General features: G+C 48.2%; 1 protein-coding gene across 7 annotated transcripts in view; it reads right to left on the bottom strand.

Moving 5' to 3' along the window:
- The window catches only part of ADCY6 (adenylate cyclase 6), a 934,310-nt gene that overhangs the window by 907,453 nt on the left and 5,743 nt on the right, over positions 1-21,114 (bottom strand). For all 7 annotated transcript variants that reach the window (XR_014521148.1, XM_083484415.1, XM_083484413.1 and 4 more), the window contains 8 exons: positions 20,259-21,081; positions 13,602-13,751; positions 13,142-13,263; positions 12,721-12,832; positions 11,889-12,016; positions 8,791-8,949; positions 7,060-7,201; positions 6,169-6,297 (listed from right to left, as the gene is read on the bottom strand). Coding sequence is in view for 6 of the 7 variants with exons in the window: in XM_083484415.1 (XP_083340541.1) it covers positions 6,169-6,297; positions 7,060-7,201; positions 8,791-8,949; positions 11,889-12,016; positions 12,721-12,832; positions 13,142-13,263; positions 13,602-13,751; positions 20,259-21,080 (1,764 nt within the window). In the remaining variant the exon portion in view is untranslated. The remainder of the gene's footprint in view (positions 1-6,168; positions 6,298-7,059; positions 7,202-8,790; positions 8,950-11,888; positions 12,017-12,720; positions 12,833-13,141; positions 13,264-13,601; positions 13,752-20,258; positions 21,082-21,114) is intronic.

The following is a 21,114-nucleotide window of genomic DNA, read 5'->3' as shown; positions in this document are numbered from 1 at the left end:
AGGTTGTCACCTTGGCTTTTTGTGAAAATCTCACAAAGCAAACAACATGTAGTAACTTATTTTTTTATATATTAAAAAATGCTTCCAAAGTCTTAAAGTTAGCCAGCACATCAAGATAATGGCCATAGCCATGTTAGTTTCGAAATCTCCCCCTCCCTGTCACACACAAATTGGGAACAATAGCTGCCCCAATGTGCAACAACTGTTGCTATAACAATGCTCCATGCAATTTATGAAGCAAAATAGGGCTGGGAGGAGGGAGACTTAGAGAAGCAGGGCATTGTGCCGAGGTCACAGGAAGGAAGTAGGAAAGACTCAGGGGAAGCAAGATTCCAGATCTCCTAGAAAGACCAAGGGTGAGGCGTGCCGGCGGGTGGGAAGAAAAGGGTGAGAGAGAGAGAGCTGTTGGCTGTGGCGGCTGATAGCAGGGGAAGGAAGCTGGGTCCAGAAGGGGACCTTTCTCCAAAACTCTCTTTGAGATGTGCTCGACACCTGCAGCACAACGGAGGCAGTAGAGCAGACCGACTCTAAGCAAGAAAGAGGGGAAGGAACGTTTTTGAAAGCTTTTCCATAGAAGAGTACTCCATGCTCAGAGAAAGGAGGGGAGAAGCTGCATCTCTTCTCAGCTATGCTTCTTTTATTACATGGGGAGCACACAGAAGTGACCCCACACCTTGCGTAGTCAAAATAGCACCATTCACACATAAACATACAGAAGAACCCCAGAGTTTGCCAGTATATATTTATTTTTTTTGGAAAACCCCCCCTCAAAGCAGCCCAAATATGTTCAGTGGGCAGAGAATGCTGGCCAGTTGTATGTGAAGTGGGAACAGAAGAGGTCAAAAGTGGTTGGGATCTTGAACAGGAACACTCAATCCTACTACAGTGGTACCTCGGGTTACATACGCTTCAGGTTACAGACTCCACTAACCCAGAAATAGTGCTTCAGGTTAAGAACTTTGCTTCAGGATGAGAACAGAAATTGTGCTCCGGCAGCGTGGCGGCAGTGGAAGGCCCCATTAGCTAAAGTGGTGCTTCAGGTTAAGAACAGTTTCAGGTTAAGAACGGACCTCCGGAATGAATTAAGTACTTAACCCGAGGTACCACTGTATATTTTGTTGCAAGCCTCACATGTACCAGGTCTCAAGACCTCATTCTGCTCCATAGGCAGACCCAGCCTAAACTTTATATACTGGGAGGTGGGGGGAATGTGGATGATTAACAGGGAGGGGAAGAATTACTCCTTCCAATGCTAGATCAGTAAATCCTAAACTGTGTGCCATGAAATAAATTTAACAATTTATGTAATTTGAGCCGCACCGTACTTGGCAACAAAGGAAATGCATGCACTGCATGCATTCAACACTTGTCCGACTCAAAGTAGGAGACCCACTGAAGTTAACAGCCATGACTAACAAAGGTTGGTTAATTTCAGTTGGTCTACACTGAGTAGGACCTAGCTGAATAAAACTCATAGACCTTGCCTTGCCCCTTTGCAGCAGCCTCTAGTAGGAGCAATTAATTCTGATATATCACTCCACTGGGTGCAACTGGAGCATGTAAATACACTCCATGTATAGATAGACATGGCAGAATTACCTGCCCCCTAGGAGGCCAACAGTTACATCTCTGCCTGAGTAGCAAAACCAGGTTTGCACCCTGGCACCGGGGTCTTGCACAGAAATCTAGGGGGCGACCTCCTTTGAGAAGTAAGAGACCTCCTCTTACTTTTGCACATTTTCTCAACATAAAATCTGTTCCGATGAAATGGAGGCGGGAAAAGGTGTGCCCTACTTATCAGACGATAACTTGGGGAAACACCGGATTAAGGGCAGAAAGGGCTCAGGCTTTTGTTACATGAATGCCCAGAAAACCTTGGGAGGTTCCCCTACCCATCGAACAAGCACACAAGCAACTCTCATTCTTGTCACCCAAGCAAGATAGTCCAGACTAATTCAGGCACGAAATTCTTCCTAGTTAGCCGCTCACCTCACCTCTTGCTCAGGTGAGTGCCTGATTGGAAACAACCTGCACTGAAACTGCCCCAGGCAAAATCCACCTGCTCAGAATGGCCGCTAGCAACACACCCACCCAACCAACAAGCCATAAAAAGAGAATCTGGACATTCTCCTGCTCCCCACAAAAGCCACCACTTCAAAAACCCTTTACACACAGAAGACTTTCCTCTAATGTGGAGAAGAACTGTTCTACTTGTTTTCACATGAAGGAACAACTCCCCATAACTTTGCTCCTGCCTTCTGTGGTAATAAATGCTCTTTCACATGTGAATGTGGCCCTCAGCCCTAATGCTTCAAAATAATCCTCCTAGCTCCTGAAGCAAGCACCTTCTGTCCTGATAGCTGTTGTATTTCTTAAACAGCCCAAGAAACCCAAATGCTTTGGATTCATTTGGCAAAGCTCAGAAGGCCATGTACTCCCAATGCCTTCAAAATCCGTATTGTAACTAGACATTTCTTCACCAGAGGCCAAACTTTTAAGAATCCACACTCTGCCCCCACCCATTCAGTTTTCAGATAAAACGGTTAATTGTGATTCTCCAGTTGTAGAACACTGCACTTTTTAGCTCTGCCCCACATCTGGGTCTCCAGACATTTTGAAAACCATCCTGTTTCAGCCAACATGGAGCCAGGGTGGGTGGGTTGGGGTGACATGGGCATGGTACCCAATTTGTGCCTGCTTACACAGTCCACCAGAAGCATGAAAGAGTTTCCTTCCCTCAGCCCCTTGTTGTGCCTCCCCCTGAGAGAGCTGGGCCCCAGGTATTCAGGAGCCGAGGAAGCCAATTTACTTTCTGGCATTTCTATCCATCCTATGCTCTGAGGAGCTCTCGGTTGTGGGCACAGTTCTCCCCCTATCCCACTGTATCCTCACAACCACCATGTGAGGTAGGTTAGGCTGAGAGAAGGTGACTGAGCCAAGGTCACCCCATGAACTTCCTGGCTGAGTGGGGATTTGAAGCCTGGTCTTTCAGTCCCTAGTCCAACACTCTTAGCTGCTACTCCATACTTGCTCTTTAGTCCCTTTATACACCTAGCCTGGCACTATCAACTCTGACAGTCTCTTTCCAAGGTCTCGGGCTAATAGAAGAAGAAGAAGAAGAAGAAGAAGAAGAAGAAGAAGAAGAAGAGGAGGAGGAGGAGGAGGAAGAAGAGTAGGAGTAGTAGTAGGAGTAGGAGTAGTAGTAGTAGTTTGGGTTTGATATCCCGCTTTATCACTACCCTAAGGAGTCTCAAAGCAGCTAACAATCTCCTTTCTCTTCCTCTCCTACAACAAACACTCTGTGAGGTGAGTGAGGCTGAGAGACTTCAGAGAAGTGTGACTGGCCCAAGGTCACCCAGCAGCTGCATGTGGAGGAGCGGAGACGCGAACCCGGTTCCCCAGATTACGAGACTACCGCTCTTAACCACTACACCACACTGGCTCTCTTTATACACCTAGCCTGGCACTATCAACTCTGACAGTCTCTTTCCAAGGTCTCGGGTTAATAGAAGAAGAAGACGAAGACGAAGACGAAGAAGAGTAGTAGTAGTAGTAGTAGTAGTAGTTTGGGTTTGATATCCCGCTTTATCACTACCCTAAGGAGTCTCAAAGCAGCTAACAATCTCCTTTCTCTTCCTCTCCTACACCAAACACTCTGTGAGGTGAGTGAGGCTGAGAGACTTCAGAGAAGTGTGACTGGCCCAAGGTCACCCAGCAGCTGCATGTGGAGGAGCCGAGACACGAACCCGGTTCCCCAGATTATGAGTCCACTGCTCTTAACCACTACAGCACATTGGTGTAGAGGTTTTTCTACTTGATCTGTTTAACTGGAGACAACAGGGACTGATGCCAGGAACCATCTGCATGCAGCATATGTGCTCTACCAATGCTGTCCTACTTTAACCCCCATCCCTTCCATAACTTTTTTTTCCAAAAAACAAAAAGAAGGCACAAAAGTAATTTTGTCGTCTTGTTTCTAGGATATTTGACACCTCCTTTGTCCAATTAGCTGGTCTCTCAGGATGATTATCTCGAGGGAAAATATGATGTGCTGACACAACTCATCAGATCTTCCCTATCTGCATGGTATCAATAGATTTCCTTTTAACATTGGTCAGCTAGCCTCTAAAAGATTGACAGGGTAAATAGCTGGATTTGTGCTGGTGGTGTAGTCTACTTATCTGCCCTTCTGCTGTCCTCATGGAGGGTACTCCTAGACAGAAAGACAGCAGGCTTCATTCCACACACATATTCAAAAACACACATTGAGGAGGTTCCCTATGCTTCTTCGCGTCTGCTGCAACACCCAAGCAGACTCTTGGACATCTGGTGTGCCGACATCTCATTTCAAAACCCAGTTCCTCTCCAAAGTTAAAAAGCGGTGCTACTCAATATCTCCATATGGATCTAGGCTTTTATTTATTAGAAAATTTATATCCTGCCTTTTTGAGCCAAAGCAACTACACAGTGGTTAACAATAAGAACCCAAATAAATATAATTCGAGGGGAGACTTAATGTGTTTTTTTAAAAATAATAATAATCAAGAACTAATCAATCAATCAAGTTAGCAGCAATAAACAATGACCAAAAGCTAGCAGAAGGCGGGAGATTCTCTTCCAACTTTGAGGGCAGCCTGGAATGGCACAGCCTAGATCAATAACAGCAGCAAAAATTAACAGAGATCAGGGAATGCGTGAATATCCCTTGGGAGGGACTTCCAGAGTTTGGATTCCACCACCAAGGAGGTCATATCCCAAGTAACGCTGCCCTCAATTTACTTCAAATGGCAAAAGGGTTCAGGAAGAACAGAGTCTCCAAGGAAGTTCTTGTAACATGGGTAGGTTCACGCTGAGCTGGGAGGGAGATAGAGGAGGACTTCCCACATTATATATATATTTATGCCATCCTTGTGATCTTAGAAAAATTACGTGAGCAGATTCAGCCCAAAGCCTCCAACTGGCTCATGCCACAAGGAAAGAGAAAAACAGCCTGCTTGCTGAGCATCAAATATATTATCTGTACATCACATAAAGGGTGGGGACATTATTTGCTTTTTCAGCTGCTAGGATCAGTAACAGCCTGGTTCTCATGGATGCAATTTGCTGCAAGTGGGGTAAAACTGTAACTCTGGCATGTGACACGTTCGGTTTTATGGCTGGTAATCCAACTGCACTGGAAGCAACTTTATGGTTATGGCCTATGGCCTTAAACAGCTACTCCCACCCTATCCCCATCCCCCCTCACTCTGGGCCAACTCCTTTGGCACAGGGCTCACTATTGTCTCCTTGGCACAAGTCAAGGTGCTGCTCTGACCTATAAACAGCCTTAATGCACAGAAGCCTCAGAGAAATCCTCTCCCTTAATTCCACATGCTTTCTCCTTTGCTCCACTGCAAGTCGCAGAATCAAGCACGACAGATTTCTTCACTGTGCCACCCATGCCACCAAAGAGGGAAGTTATTTGTGGCTCCCTTCTCAAGCACTCTGAGGATGTTTTAAGGCTTTTCCCACTTGGGCTGGCATTCAAGAGCCTGTGTGAAGCAGCCCAAATGGCAGTGGAGACAGGCTCTGGATGCGTAGATTTCGCCATGCTCATTCCCCAGCCGCTCGGGTAAAAGGAGCTCACATAAGCAGCCCTTGGAAAGACCCCCACCCAAAGTCCTTTTGCCAATCAATCTGGGCAAAGTAGATTAATACTGGACTCCATAAGAGACATCAGCTTCATCTGCGCCAATAATAAGAAGCGAAGAGACCAGATCCTGCACATGCTGCCATGTGACCAGCTTGCCACACAGTCAGAAAAGCCCACACAGGCAAGGCTTTTGCCATGGGCACTATGGGTTGTAGCCAATGCTAGCCTGGCTCAGAGCAGACTCATTGAAATTAAGACATGGCTTAACTTAGGTCCATGAAGAGTAACAGGTCTACTCTTAAGTTGGCTACAACCCTCTGTGCTCAAACATTCGTGAGAGCAAGCCCTTGTGGAAGCTTCCATTTCTTTCTCTAAGGATAATAAATAGTGTAAAATGTACACAACAGATCATTACCCACCCAGGACCTGCAAGCAGGTGTGTAATGTGATCAAAGCCCGGTTGCCTTTTGCTCCCACCCTCTTGGCTGGGTGTGCCCCCAAAGCAAGCCCTCTCTCTGTCCCTCGCTGGCACTCACCATCTGTCGGAAGGCCTTGGAGTCCTTCGTCCGGGGGAAGGAGCGCTCGGGCACCCAGCGAGGAACCAGTCCTTCGGTAGAATTGGCCTGAGCCCTTTGCAGCTTGGCTAAGATGGCCTTCTCCTCTTTCTGTCCGAGAGAAAAACAGGTCATGGAGGTACAAACAAAGAAGCTGGGGGGGGGGGGAGGGGGCCATGGGGAGGGGGGGGAGAAGGCCCTTTCCAATACCCTCCCCTGGAATAAGGCTGCTCATCTTGGCCGGCCAGAGTTTCAGCTTCCACTGCTCCAGCTTTGGATAGCAGAATGCTCACCTTCCCCATGAACCATACCTACAGGGCATAAGCAGCGCCCTGCTGGCTGGCAGGTACGTTTTCTAACTCTCCACACCCTAGAGAAGGGGGGGAGGCAACTTTTTTGGGCCACGGGACACATATCAAATTTTGAGAGTGTGCAGGGCGTGCCAGTCACAAAATTGCTACCACTGGGGTCGCACTGCATAACACACAATGACTGCCGTGGGGAAAGTGGCATAACACAAATTTAGAGACTACCACCCCCCAACCACCTCAGACTTACTAATGGAAGGGAGGTATGTCCTGCTGTGATTCTGAGGGATCACACAGTATTGGTTCTACTTACACACACACAAACATTTGCAGTCTAAAAGCAACAGGGAACCTATCTCAGTACCAGGAAACATATACCTCAGAAGGTATATTCACATTTTGCTCCATAACTTTTTTCCAGGAGGGCTAGAGGCTTCCCTTTAAAAAGACAGAGAAAACGGGGAGACCTGCCCAAGAGCCACAGTGGGAAAGCCTTTCGTGACCCCTGCACAAGAGCAAATTGCTGTGATATTCTTCCCCAGTCCCCAGCCCCTCCAGGACTCACTCGTTTCTGGCTGCAGCCCACGATGAAGAAGGTGTCGATGTTGTGCTCCTTAAGGTAGGCATTGCGCTCGCCCCCGTGCCCTGGCTCCACTTCGTAGTCCTCATTCAGGTACTGCAGCGTGGCTCGCGTAATGTGGATCCGCCTAGCACAGAACTTTTGTCACTCAGGTGGAGCCCCCCCTCTCCCACTCCCTCTGAGCCACACCTACAACTGCCAATTAATATGCACGAGAGGAAGAAGAAGACACCGTTCAACATGTAAGTGGTTTGGTCTCTGCCCACGAAGCTGGAGAGCAAGAGGCTAGAATCATGGAACCATAGAACTGCAGAGCTGGATGGGACCCCAAGGGTCATCTAGTCCAACCCCTTGCAATGCAGGAATCTCAACTAGATCATATATGATAGATGGCCATCCAACCTCTGCTTTAAAACCTCCAATGAAGGAGAATCTCCCACCTCTCATGGGAGGTTCGATGGGCAAGTGAACAGAAAGGGCAAGTAAGTGGGTAGTAAAATTAGAAGAGGTAGCAAAAGGATTAAGGGAAGATAAAAGTGGACTAAGCTGAATATCAGGGGAAAGCCTCGAAGGTGTGTCTTCAGGAACTAAGGCGGGAACAGGGAACAGCATGGCTGAAAGCCACCGAGACAGGACTGGGGGAGGCAATGACTGGTGGCTTTTCATGGGTGCAAGAAGGGGAGATGAGAAGGGAGATAGTTGGGGTCAAGAGTGTTGTGTTGAATGAAGGGAGTAGAAGTGTGAAGAGGCTGCAGGTGGCAACTGGGAAAAGCCATTGGAGAAGCTTCAAGGGAAGAGATCTTTGGTCACCTTCACCACACCTGGCCCATGCAGTAGTGGAGAAACTCCTGCCCACGGGCCCTCCTTTGTGGCCTGCAAGGCCACTTCAAGCAGTGGGGACAGGGATTTGCAAGAGTGCCAGGGATAAGCCGATGGCAGTGACTTTGCCTGCAAGGATTGACTCCAAACCAAGAGGGCCAAATTGGGCCACTTGCTATCAGGTGCTTGTCAGGGTGGTCCACCCCACCCACCTGTCAAGCTTGGCCTGCAAGCTTAGATCCAGTTCCCCACCATTGGGTCAAGACCATGACCACCAAAACTAGAGAGCCTGGTTTAGCTCATGCCACCAGCAAGCTGAAGTCCTGGCCGAACCAAGCTGCTTGTTTATGCAAAACTATGGGGCCTCTCCTGGCACAGAGGTGGGCAGAGCCATGTGGAGGTGGCTGAGGTGGTCAGACAACGTTGCCCCAGCAAAAATGCATCTTTGTGGCAGCGGGACAATGGCTGCTGTTTAAAAATAAACCCTTGCCTCATTTTTTGGATAACAGCAACCCCCACTTCCAAGTATCAAGGATAGGGCAGGCCCTTTGGGACAGGGAAGGTGGCGCCTATTGGACAGCGCTTGTGACATCCGCCAAGGGGGAGCTCACAAATCCTCCTCCAGCCTACCCACAAATACATGTACAAGCTGTTCACCTCCACACGATCTGTCTCAGGCAACAGACACAACCCTACAGTTCCAGCTATCAACTCATTCCTCTTTATGGAGCAACCTCTTAGTAATTCCACCAATCCAACTTTCTCCTCCTTTTACTCCAAAGACAGAGACTTTGTGGCTCTCCAGCCACAAGTTCTAGGACTCCCTACTGCCATCATGCCTGACCACTGGCCATCACTGCCCCTGCCTTTCTTCAGGCCTATGGGGACTGGACTTACCCAGCTTTGCCACCAGCCTCCATGTGGTTGGCCAGGGTGACATCATTGGACCAGACGTCAAACTGCCACTTGCGTAGGCCCAGCACTCCGCAATGTACACGCCCACTGTGGATCCCGACACGCATGTTCACATTCACCCCCGTCACCTCACGCACCAGCCTGAAAAGCAAGAGAAAAGGAAGTGTCAAAGCACCCCTCCCCCTCTTCATATACACCCATGAATTCACTCGTGTGAAGAAAGAAACGCAGTCTGTGTCATGCTTACAGGGGAAGACCGATTATAATACCATCAACAAAGTGTCATATTCATGCAGGGTACAAGAAAACAGGCCACTGCCCTTAAGGGTGACAACTGATGTTAAAATGGGCAGTGAAACTTCCTGCAAGCAAGTTGCCAGGGTGGGGATGGAGGTACGAGAACAAAATAATCTAAGATCAATAGACAAGCTTTGGCTATACAATATTATTAATTAATTTTATATTATTTTTATTATTATTATTTATTTATTTATTTGTACCCCGCCCATCTGGCTGGGTTTCCCCAGCCACTCTGGGCGGCTTCCAACAAAGATTAAAAATACATTAAAATGTCACACATTAAAAACTTCCCTAAACAGGACTGCCTTCAGATGTCTTCTAAATATCTCTTTGACATCTGGTGGAAGGGTGTTCCACAGGGCGGATGCCACTACCGAGAAGGCCCTCTGCCTGGTTCCCTGTAGCTTTGCTTCTCGCAGTGAGGGAACCGCCGGAAGGCTCTAGGTGCTGGACCTCAGTCTCTGGGCAGAACGATGGAGGTGGAGACGCTCCTTCAGGTCTACTGGGCCTTTGAGGCCATTTAGGGCTTTAAAGGTAGGCACCAAGACTTTGATGTATGGAATATATGGCATATGGAGCCTCAAGCACCTGTAGATTAATTTGTCACCATATCCATACCCAAAGCACATCTTTAGACCCTTTTATCAGTGGTTTTGTGTTGGTCAAGTTAAGATTTACCTGTGAAAGAAGACTTTGTATGCTTCTTTTTATTTTCTGTGTTTTTGTTCAGATTAGGTTTTTGTGTGTGTGGGGGGGGGTTAATGTGTCTACACATACATATAGCAACTACTTGGGACCGGAGTGAGCCCTCACAGAAGTGGGGCACCATGATAAACCACTGGGTTGTATTCAATGATGCCATTCTGCTTGTGCAACAGACTTCCTGCTCCAGAGGGTTGAGGGACCAAACAGCATCTTGCTGCACCAGCTGCCGCTTTTGGATGGTGCAGTGTGGGGCACAGAATACAGCCACCCGTGACTTCAGATGCAAGGACAAAGTTGGTGGCATTGCTGGCTTTTATCACGTACCTCTTCACCTCACAGATGCTTCTGTCTTACAAAAAATGGGCCTATAGATAAAGCATTTCGGTTCCCTGGAAGGGGCTGCAGTTTCACAGCTGTCCATCGATAACCCCATGGGGTTCTCCTTTCTCATTTCCTTCAGTGACACTGCACAAGCGCACAGGGCTTGGCACAGAGAACTGACACCCTGAGAGGACTTTGGCTTTTATGGGGGGCGGGGGTGTTGCAAAAAGGAAGTTTCTAGACCATATGGCTGTAAAGATAATCCTGACATTACATAGGCAATGCCTGGTGAATTATGAAGATTCTGAGGACGAGGAGGAGGGGTGCTGAGGAATGGCCAGGAAGCAAAGGGAGGGCAAGGCACCTCCCTCCCGACTGCCAGCCAAAGCAACACTAAGAACATTATGGGAGCATAACAGTAGCTTCCCAAACATGTATGATTTATTCAGTTCCACAATTTTGCATTTCAAGTTACTGAGATTAGATATTTCTGCTTCATAGCCCTGGTGATGCTATCTCATATAAGCTATTATCAAGCCAGGATCCAACCTGCTGCAAGTGTGAAAGAGATACTAAGTTTTTTAAACCATTCAGTGATCTGTATAAATGCAGAAGTAACGAATTTGGCTTTCTGTACTGTGACCTGCGATAAAGAAGGATGTTGCCACCTGAATGTTGTGCGTCAAGCATATGTGCAAACTGCCACAGTGATGGCTGGTGTATCTCACACATTGTAAGCTGATTCAGATATCCTGATAAAACACGGATTATCATGATGGGAACAGGCTGCACCTGTGAGGGTCACACAATCTCCACTCCTCCTCCAGAGTGGCCATGAGGGGGTGACTGGAAGATTTTGCAAGCTTGTTATTAACAGGCTTGACATTCCATCCAAAAGTTATTAACAAGCTTGGCATTCCATCCAAACTTGACAATTCTTTTTAACCAGAGTTTATCTGAAATAAGCTGTGGGTTAAACCACAGAGCCTAGGGCTTGCTGACCGGAAGGTCGGTGGTTTGAATCCCTGCGACGAGGTGAGCTCCCATTGCTCAGTCCCTGCTCCTGCCAACCTAGCAGTTCGAAAGCACATCAAAGTGCAAGTAGATAAATAGGTAGCGCTCTGGCGGGAAGGTAAACGTCGTTTCCGTGCGCTGCTCTGGTTCGCCAGAAGCGGCTTAGTCATGTTGGCCACATGACCCGGAAGCTGTACGCTGGCTTCCTTGGCCAGTAAAGCGAGATGAGCGCCACAACCCCATAGTCGGCCACGACTGGACCTAATGGTCAGGGGTCCCTTTACCTTTTTTAAACCATGGGTTATGAAGTGGGCTTACTTCAGACAAAGTTCAGAGTTTATGAAATGGATATACTGATAAATTGTCATTAATCTGAATATTCAAGTCCCCTCATCCAGTCCACGCTAGAGGTGGGGAGAGCACAAACACCCTAGGCTAGCTGGTGCTTGTTCCCATCACGACAAACCACGGTTTACCGTACATCCAAACTAGCCCATTGTGCAATACGAAACAGCAAACACACACACAATTTTGTGGTATCCTAGCCAACGAAAGCTTATGCCGTAGAAAATGTATTAGTCTTTAAAAAGTGCCCCAAAGATCGCCGTGACAGGCTAAAAAGGTTACCTTTCTGGAAACTGTCACAAGGAACATGTTACATGCATATGGCGAGGCACTGACTATCCCAAGGAACGCATGCAGCCCTCGCAAACCAAACTGTTTCCCCCTCTCACACTCACGAAATGGCCTCGATCATGTCAACGCCCATCTCCACGCAGCAATGGGCATGGTCCGCCCGCGGTTCTGGAAGTCCAGAGACACAGTAGTAGCAGTCCCCCAGGATCTTGATGCGGAGGCAATGATTCTCCTGCCAAAGGGAGGAGGAGGAGGAAGTCAGAAATACCACCACCCCAAACTCCAACATGCCCCTTCCAAGCACATCTCACCTCAGTTCATTTTGAATTGGAATTTTTTATTGGAATTTTAGTTATTATTATTAACACAAACCCCCAATATACAAATCCACCCTCATTAAACGTGAACATAACATACAGTGAGCATAACACTGTGGATATTTAAGTTATAATTAGAAAAATCTTAATAATTATTCATAAAGGAAACAGTTTATAAGAAGTAAATAAGGAGGCCAGATACAGGATAAAGGAAGTCTTTTATTTGGTTGTTTGTATTGTTGTATGTTATTGTTGTATGCCTCTGCTCCACAAAAAGACCCTCCAGCAGCCAAAAACTGTACTTCTATAGGGGAAGTAAACTTATAAGAATAAACAGAGTGCTGTGGGGTGTGCCTTAAAGGGTCTTGCTTTGTCCACAAACATAGGGAAGGAGGTGGTACCGGAGCTGAACATTTATGGGGACTTCTTAACACGGCACCTGTGTTTGCTGCAGGCATACCTGTAATAAGCACAAAGCTCAAGGGAGGTGTGTATGCTTAAAACATACAGACATTTGCAAGAACCCCGACTGGGACATATTCCTCCAATGAGCACAGGCAGACCATCATTCCCACATAGGTCAGCTGTTTCACTGGCCGATCCTGCTAGACACACTTACCGCAGCCAGCTTGTCAAAACGGGCAAACAGCTCGTTCAGTGTCATGACCAGTTCCTGCGCTGTGCACTGGGACGCCAGGCTAGTGAAACCCTCAATGTCAGCAAACAGAATGCTGTTGGGGTGAGAAGAGACAGGAAATGAGCATAGGAACTTGCAAGGAGCTAACAGCCTGGGGGGTCTCTGTCTTATCTGGCTTAATAAACCCACCCGGAACCCAGCCAACATTTTCTCTACTCGCGCACCCAGCGACCCACCCATTCACGTCTTGTCGAAAAGCAAGTGCCCTGCAGTTTAAGTTTTCCATGTTTACAGTAGAACGGCCTTTGCTTCACTGACGTCCTTGCCACTCCTAGGCCTCGGTCACTCCCAGGCATGGGTGCACACATGCAAACACACACCCCATATCCCAATAGCTTGGTACCTGACATTGTCATGTTTCTGGATGTAGATCTTGTGGAACATCATGTCCTCCTTCTTTGTGTTGATGTCCTCCTTCATCTCCATGGCAACATGCTGGGGCAGCACTGATAGCAAGAGCCGCTCCTGCCCACCACCGCAGAGAGAAAGCCACATAAATACTCCCCTCAGAGCAAGAATGTTGACACAACACACCAAAGTTAAAGGCACCAGTTTCAGCCTAGTCACAGATAATCCACCCTTCTCTTCCAACCTTAACATTCCTTCTGTCCCAATTCACAATCCCCCCAACACTGCCAGACTCTCAAAATTCTGGCATCTTCTCGTCCCCAAGCAGCCTAATGCCAGCCACACAAGATCAGGAACTGAATGGCCAAGCTGGCCCTTTAACTGGCAGTCCTGCCCACCACAACTCCCGTTCAAGGCTGCAGCCCAACCCTGGCCCCCCCACAATGGCTCCTCACCTGCTGGCGGTTTTCACGTTGCAGGTGTAGCCGTGCCTGAATGTAGCCCCGGGTCTCTTGGAAGGCCTGGCGCTGCGACACCTCGGCCGGGTAGTGGGTGCAGATGCCAATGACATTGGTACACAGGAATATCAAAATGTTGGCTCCAAGCTGCAAGCAAGAGAGGGACCCAAGTGAAACGCATACTGGAGCAGGGAAGGAAGTTACCTGCTTCAAGCAGTTTTCTTTCCCAGCAAGCTTTCAGCAGGAAACCTAGACCTACTAAAAAGCCCATTCATCTTCAACTCCAGTTCCTGATGTTTGTGAGGTGGACCTCCTTCCCTCCACCTGAGGTGCCATTACGCTCTGCTCCCTTCCCTAAAGAATGAATCGGGAGCTTTTTGCAAGCCAAGGAGACCCTCTTGGCCCATAATGGAGTCTCATCCTCCATTGCTGCCAGGATACAAAAGGGGTCCCAATACTGTCCTTTCGGGAGACAGAGGGTGGGAAGAAAAACAAGCAAAACACAGTTCCCTAGGGTTTAAGGCAGGGCTAGGAAACCGAATCCGACCACTGGGCCAAACTCTTACACCCATCACAGGCAGTGCTTGTGCAGTACTTTGAAAGGAGCTTTTGGATATTAGACCATTGGCTGACTGTCTGTTCCTAGGAGCCCATTTTAGAGCACCATTTTGTCCAGCACTTTGCAGGCCCTGTTGATCAGCTGACCAGTATTACCTGCTAATCCCCTTTTGGCGGAGCCAGGTGTTCACCTGCTTCACACCTGACAGGTGGCTGCTGCTGGGGGAGGTAATAGGCAGCAGCAACAGCCCCTTGGCCTTTCCACTCTGTTGCAGGAGCACTGTGGGTGCCGCATAGCCTGGCCTGCCTAAGCTTAGCCTGCTCTTCTGTTGCCATAACTGAAGGAAGATTAATCTAGCAGCCTGCTTGGTTTCTGTTATGTGCAACAGGGAGGCACGGTCCTGTTTTTTGCCTCAGGCAATGACACATCTTGGGCCTGCCCTGCCTCCAGGACTCACCTGCCGCTGAGCTAAGGTGCTGCAGAGAACTGGGATGGTGCTGTGGATAAAAGGGTGAGTTGCAGGCCAGGAAGTTGCCAGCTGAAATCTCACTTCAGCTCTTTAACTTGATATCATTTAATTAATTAATGTTTTCTAGGTACTGCACAAATATTAAGAAAACACCCTAGCCCCTCCCCACCAGCTTACAGTCCAGCTGACATGATGGAGAAAGGGATTGGGAGGGAATGGGCAAACAAGCTGACAGAGGCACAGATTTATTCAGAAAAGTTGAGGGCATGGTCCATGGGCACAAGATGCAGCCGCCATGTTGAAGCCAAGCAGGCCTGGTTGGGAGTGTCTTTTATCATGTATTTTATGTTTTGCTAGAAACTTCCCAGAGTGGCTAGATCAGCCCAGTCAGATGGGTGGATGATGATGATGATGATGATTAGCTCCACAGGCCACCCCCAGCTCCTCCAGTTAACAGATCTCTAGTTGGTCTTGGAATGGGGAAGGCCTAAAATTAGGTGACAGGGCTGGGAAAGACCTCAGCTTAAAATATTTGTGCAATTGCTGCCATACCAAGTAGGTATGAAAAAGAAATTGTCAGACTTGGTCTATAGCCGATGTCTATTCTCAGGGCGACAAGCCCAATTAGAGACATTTCGACTGATTCATCAGCTGAAACTCTTATTTGATTAACCTATTAATTAAGTTTGTGTGATCAATTATGTCTGCATGCACATTTGCAAACAGTGGCATTAAGGGGAAAACAATGTTTCTGAAGCAAGATGCATTTTTTTGGCAGATAGCAAAGCAAGCGCTATTTTAGAAGAGGCATTTCCTTGAGTGTGCGCACATGGTTATGTGGACGGAAGAGACAACGACTCTTCTTTTACAAACATAAGAAACACAGAAAGCTGCCTTATAATAAGCCCAATAATGCCTACTCAGAGCGGCAGCATTTTTCCATGAAAAATGGAGATGCCAAAGATTAAACCTGGAACCATCTGCCTGCAAAGCCTGTGACCACTCCTACCATTTCTCACCTGCACTTTTTGGTAAGAAGCTACATTAATATACAATATGAAATACAACTTTAAAATCTGCTGCCTTGTTAATCAGTGGCACTTTTGCACGCATACACACACACACACACACACACACACACGTAGCTGCACCTGCTGTCCCTTGGTCACTCTGGACTTTCTTTGTAGCTCATGCTCTCTCTCCACGCAACATTTGTCACAGTGACAGGTACTCAGTATCCTTGTAAGCTTCCTGGGCAGCTTGGGTGAATTCGTTCTTACTCTAATGCAGTCAATAGGCGACGCTAATCTGTAATCTGCCCTAAGCCATTGAGATAGCATGGGGGAAGTCTAAATAATATATATGTAAATAATGCACAAGCTAAGGCTTCTTCCCTGGTCACCTAATAGTGCCATGATAACTGGAAACAGGATCTTAACACATCTGCTTGAGGGTCAGCTGTGGGAGGAGGCAGGTGAAACCTCTACTCTATAAATGCTGGAACGCTCACAGGTAAAGGTGTGCTTATTACTGCAGGGCACTGATGGTAGGTTCTAAGGATGCTGTCAGCATGATGAGTCTTGGAGCACAAATGTCAACAGCGGACTCTTTCCCACAATGCCACTACGGTCTGATGGCTCTGATCTCATCTCATCAAGCTCAACCAATCCTCAAGGACCGCCTCTCCCCATGTGAAGTGACCCAGACCCTGCGATCATCATCTGTGCCTCCTCCGTGAAAGGTCTGGAGGGCAGCAACACGAGAACAGGCCTTTTCTGCTGTGGCTCCTCGCCTGTAAAACGCTCTCCCCAGGGAGGCTTGCCTTGCACCTTGGCTGCGTTGTTGTTGGTTTCCCCCCCTGTATTTTTGTTGGAAGTCACCCAGAGTGGCTGGGGCAACCCAGTCAGATGTGAGGGGTACAAGAAATGTATTAGTATTAGTATTAATCTTTAGGCACCAGCAAAACATTCCTCCCAGGCTTTTGGCTAATAAACAATCTATGGGCTTTTAAACTGTGGGGGGAGCATTGTATTTTTGTGTTTTTACAGTGGTGCCCCGCAAGACGAATGCCTCGCAAGATGGAAAACTCGCTAGACGAAAGAGTTTTCCGTTTTGGAGGTGCTTCGCAAAACGAATTTCCTGTGGGCTTGCTTCGCAAGCCGACAATGTCTTGCGAGTTCCTGCTGGTTTTTCCCCCTCCCCCCCTTTTTCTAAGCCGCTAAGCCGCTTATCAGCTGATCCAATCAGCAGATAAGCCGCTAAAAGCCGCTAATAGCGCTAATCCGCTAATCCGTCAATGGACTTGCTTCGCAAGATGAAAAAACCACTAGACAAAGAGAATCACAGAACGGATTCTTTTCGTCTTGCGAGGCACCACTGTATATTGTAAACTTTGGTTTCTGATCTTTGTATGAAGGGTGGTATGGACATGTAATAAATAATAATAATAATAAATCCTGACCAGAGTTTTGAAAGGTAGCAAAAATGAATGCCCACTAGGATGTCACCAACTTATGGCAGACGGTGACTGGGCCACTTATAGACACCTCCAGACTCCAAGCTAACTCCCCAATTGCTGCTGCCAGCAATGGATAGTTGAGGGTTAACACTAATTTAGTTTACGAGTTGAAGATACAGCAATAATTCCAAGCATCATAGGGGAGCTATTTGTGAGTGTGTGTGTGTGTGTGTGTGTGTGTGTGTGTGTGTTTAAAAAACCAGAAATCCACAGCTTGAAAGTAGCTCTTTCCTCCTGAACAGAAAAGGCTGATGTGAGCAGCTGTATCCTTGATCCTTTTTTGGAAAGGAGCACTGGAAGGCTGAACCGAGGAGGAAGGGGAACCAAATGGAGCCGTGGATGAAACCCAAGCAGGCCGTGAGGTTACACTAACAGCAGAAGCAGCTGCAAACTGACCACCACATTTGCCTCTCTGTCGCCAGTGGCAGCGCTCATCAATCTGATAACTTTGCAGACGCAGATCCTTCTAGTTATTCCCAGAAGAGAAACACTGAAAGTTGGGCTAACCAGAGCTAACAGACAATGCAAGAACAGGAGAGACCTGGGCAGCAGTGGGGGAGAAACAACTGGTGAACTTGCGGATTTGAGTGTTTTAAAGACCCTTTTCTAAAACCATGTCAATAAAGGGGCACAAAGAGAAATCACCGAGGGAGTCTGCAAGCTGCCAGATCATTATTCTATGTAGGCCACCCTCTTGTGGCCTCTTTCCTTTCCTCCCATTTTCTCCCTCTCCACACACAAACATTACACATTTTAGAATTATGCCTCATTGCCGCTGTAGCGTTCAACATCACAATTTTAATGACCCGTGTTTAAGAGGTATGTTACGTAGTAGTTCAAAAACCTAATTGCAATGCAATTATGTAAGTTTTAGACACATTGAATTTGACGGATTTCAAAAGGATAAAAATACAAAAGAAATGGGTAAATTATGCTGCTCCTTCCTAGGGCCAAAGAAATAGAAGCACAAAAGGAGGTGATGGAACTGACTATTAACATTATGGTTAGCTGAACTTCTGCATTTACCAACTGAATAAATGTGGACATTTAAATTACACCTTTGCCTTCATCTCTGCAGCAAACAGAGCATCAGGGAAGTAAATTCAAGGCTTGGAATGTAAGCATATAAAAACAGCTTTACCCAGCCTAATGTCCCCCAGATGTTTTAAAACTACAGCTTCCACAAGCCCCAGCCAGCATGACCAATAGCAAGGGATGGGGGTAGTCTACAACATCTGGAAGGTACTAAGTTGGGGAAGGCTGATAAAAAGGTCACCATAAATCTGGATGCTAGCACTAATGATACAGTGATGACAGCAGGTAGAGATGCTTAGGAGTACAGTGGTGCCTCGCAAGACGAAAAGAATCCGTTCTGTGAGTCTCTTCGTCTAGCGGTTTTTTCGTCTTGCGAAGCAAGCCCATTGACGGATTAGCGCTATTAGCTATATTAGCGGCTTTTAGCGGTTTATCGGATAAGCGGCTTAGCGGCTTAGAAAAAGGGGGGGAAAGGAAAAAAACCCTGCAGGAACTCGCAAGACATTTTCGTCTTGCGAAGCAAGCCCATAGGAGATTCGTTTTGCGAAGCACCTCCAAAACGGAAAACTCTTTCGTCTAGCGAGTTTTCCGTCTTGCGAGGCATTTGTCTTGCGGGGCATGTGTAGATATGGTTCTCTGTGGAGTGCAGACCATAATTAGCACATCACTCTCTAAGGTACAAAATAGGTAAGACTTTGTCTTTCATGGCACTGATTTATAATATGCAATTGCTGGACAGCAGAGAACTCTTCATCATACAAATTGTTCTAATTCACTTTCAAATGCCTGATTTCCTAATTCATTCAGAGAAAAGGGGCAACCAAAATTATCAAGAGCTGAAGCAACCCCTGTATGAGAAAAATGAACAGCACACCAGACTTGTTAGCTTAAAAGGTAAAGGGACCCCTGACCATTAGGCCCAGTCGCGGACGACTCTGGGGTTGCGGTGCTCATCTTGCTTTATTGGCCGAGGAAGCCGGTGTACAGCTTCCGGGTCATGTGGCCAGCATGACTAAGCCGCTTCTGGCGAACCAGAGCAGCGCACGGAAACACCGTTTACCTTCCCGCCGGAGCAGTACCTATTTATCTACTTGCACTTGACATGCTTTTGAACTGCAGGGGATTAAAAAAAGGCATGTAAGGCCAGGGAAGGGCAAGGAAAGACCACCAGACAGGTATATAAAATTATGCAGGTGGGGAGAAAGAGGGCAGCGGTTTCTCTCTCATTGTCCTCAAGCCACGAGGTCATCCAATGGATGCTGGGAGATTCAGGACAGACAAGGAAGAAACCTTCTTCACCCAGTGATATTTAAGCTATGGAAATGGCTGTCCCAACTTGGATAGCTTTCAAAGGGGTTAGATAAACTCATGATGGGAAAAGGGGCTACTAGTCAAGCAGCAACAAGAGGCAGGAGACTGAGGAGTCCAAGTGGGCAGCTTAAAACTGCCCCAAAATATCCAACCATCGCACCACAAAGAACATTCCTGTGTTAAGTAGAGGATCCTGTGGACGTGCCATAGGATTCTGTGCTGGGAAAAGATGTTCAGTGCTAGTTCTGGCCAAACAAGATTCCCAGGCGTTCCTCTGTCACCACCAAGCAATGAAAAGCGGGCAAGAACCAAGCAGATACGGGGCAGAAGCAAAACGAAGTTTTCACACACAAGGCTTTAGCGCCAACAGCCAAGCTTACCGTGTTATTTGGGGAACTCAGGAAATGAAATATCCCAATCACCCACTTCCAGAAACTGGGCCGATCCCACAGCATGGGGAGGAGCCACAGGCAGGCTCCTCCCATACTACCCAAAGCTGCTCCTACCAGCTTAGGAAGGGGCCACAGATCCATGGTTCCCACGGAGCTCAACAGGAGTAGTAGGCTGAAGGCCACTTGACTGCTCCCCCACCAAAGCCTGAAGCAATTACCATACGAGCCTTTTTGTTTCACACCCAAGGCCTTTGCCCAATTAGTGTACGGTTTCAAGTGTGCCTTTCCTCACAGCTTCCAAGGCTTTTCTTTGTCCCCAAGGGACTCATTAATCCCGGGCCTCCTCCGCCCTCACTCCTTCCCCCCTTACCTGCTTCCAAAGGAAGGAGTCCGCCCTGTTCTGGTGCCAGGAGATTACCAGGTGCAGCACAGAGAGCAAGGCTCCAGCCAGGACCGCCACCCGCATGCGGACGGGCAGGAGGGTGTAGATGATGTAGATGAAGAAGACGCTCCACCAGACGCCCTCGGAGGCACTGCGAGGCGAGACCAGGAGAGTGCCCAGAGCTTGCACCCCGCACAACGCCCCAATGACCAGGTAGCTCACGGCCCACATGCAGTCCTGGTGGAAGCCAGTCCGGTTGCAGAGGACCATGAGCGAGAGGAACAGGGCGGCCGCCACGGCCAGGGCGGCGGCATAGGGCACGCGGGGAGTGCCAGGCACGCAGTGGAACAGCAGCATGATGCCGCAAGCCAGCACCAAGACTCCCATGAGCACCGTCAACGAACTCTGGTTCATCTGGAAGAAGTAGCGCTGGTAGAGCCGCTCCAGCTTGGCCGAACGGAAGCGCTTGGAGCGGAACACTTGCAGCAGGCGCCGGCCGCAGTCGCTGGCCGAGAGCCCCTTGGCCTCTCCGCCCCCGTCCTCGAAGCCCAGGTCCACGGCTTTGAGTCCCAGGTCCCCAGCGCCAGGCGGGGGTGGCGGCGGCGCCTTCTTGCCATAGTGGTCCTCCTGCCACGAACAGTTCAGGCCCAGTCCCCCGCTGCCTCCGCGCTCCAGCTCCGGGTCCTGCAGGCAACTCATGTAGCGAGGGCCACAGAGCGCTGGGCGGTGGCGCTTGGGCCCATTGCGCTCCCCCCAAGCAGTCTTCCGCTCGTCCACTTTGGGCACCAGGATGCCGCTAAACCAGGACATACTGCGGGGGAAGGGCATTAGAAATAAGAACAGG

This window comes from Podarcis liolepis (genome assembly GCF_965112155.1).
Source record: "Podarcis liolepis genome assembly, chromosome: 2".
NCBI lineage: Eukaryota > Metazoa > Chordata > Lepidosauria > Squamata > Lacertidae > Podarcis > Podarcis liolepis.
Note: the sequence above shows the minus strand (reverse complement) of the source record. Positions and strands in the feature narration are given on the sequence as shown.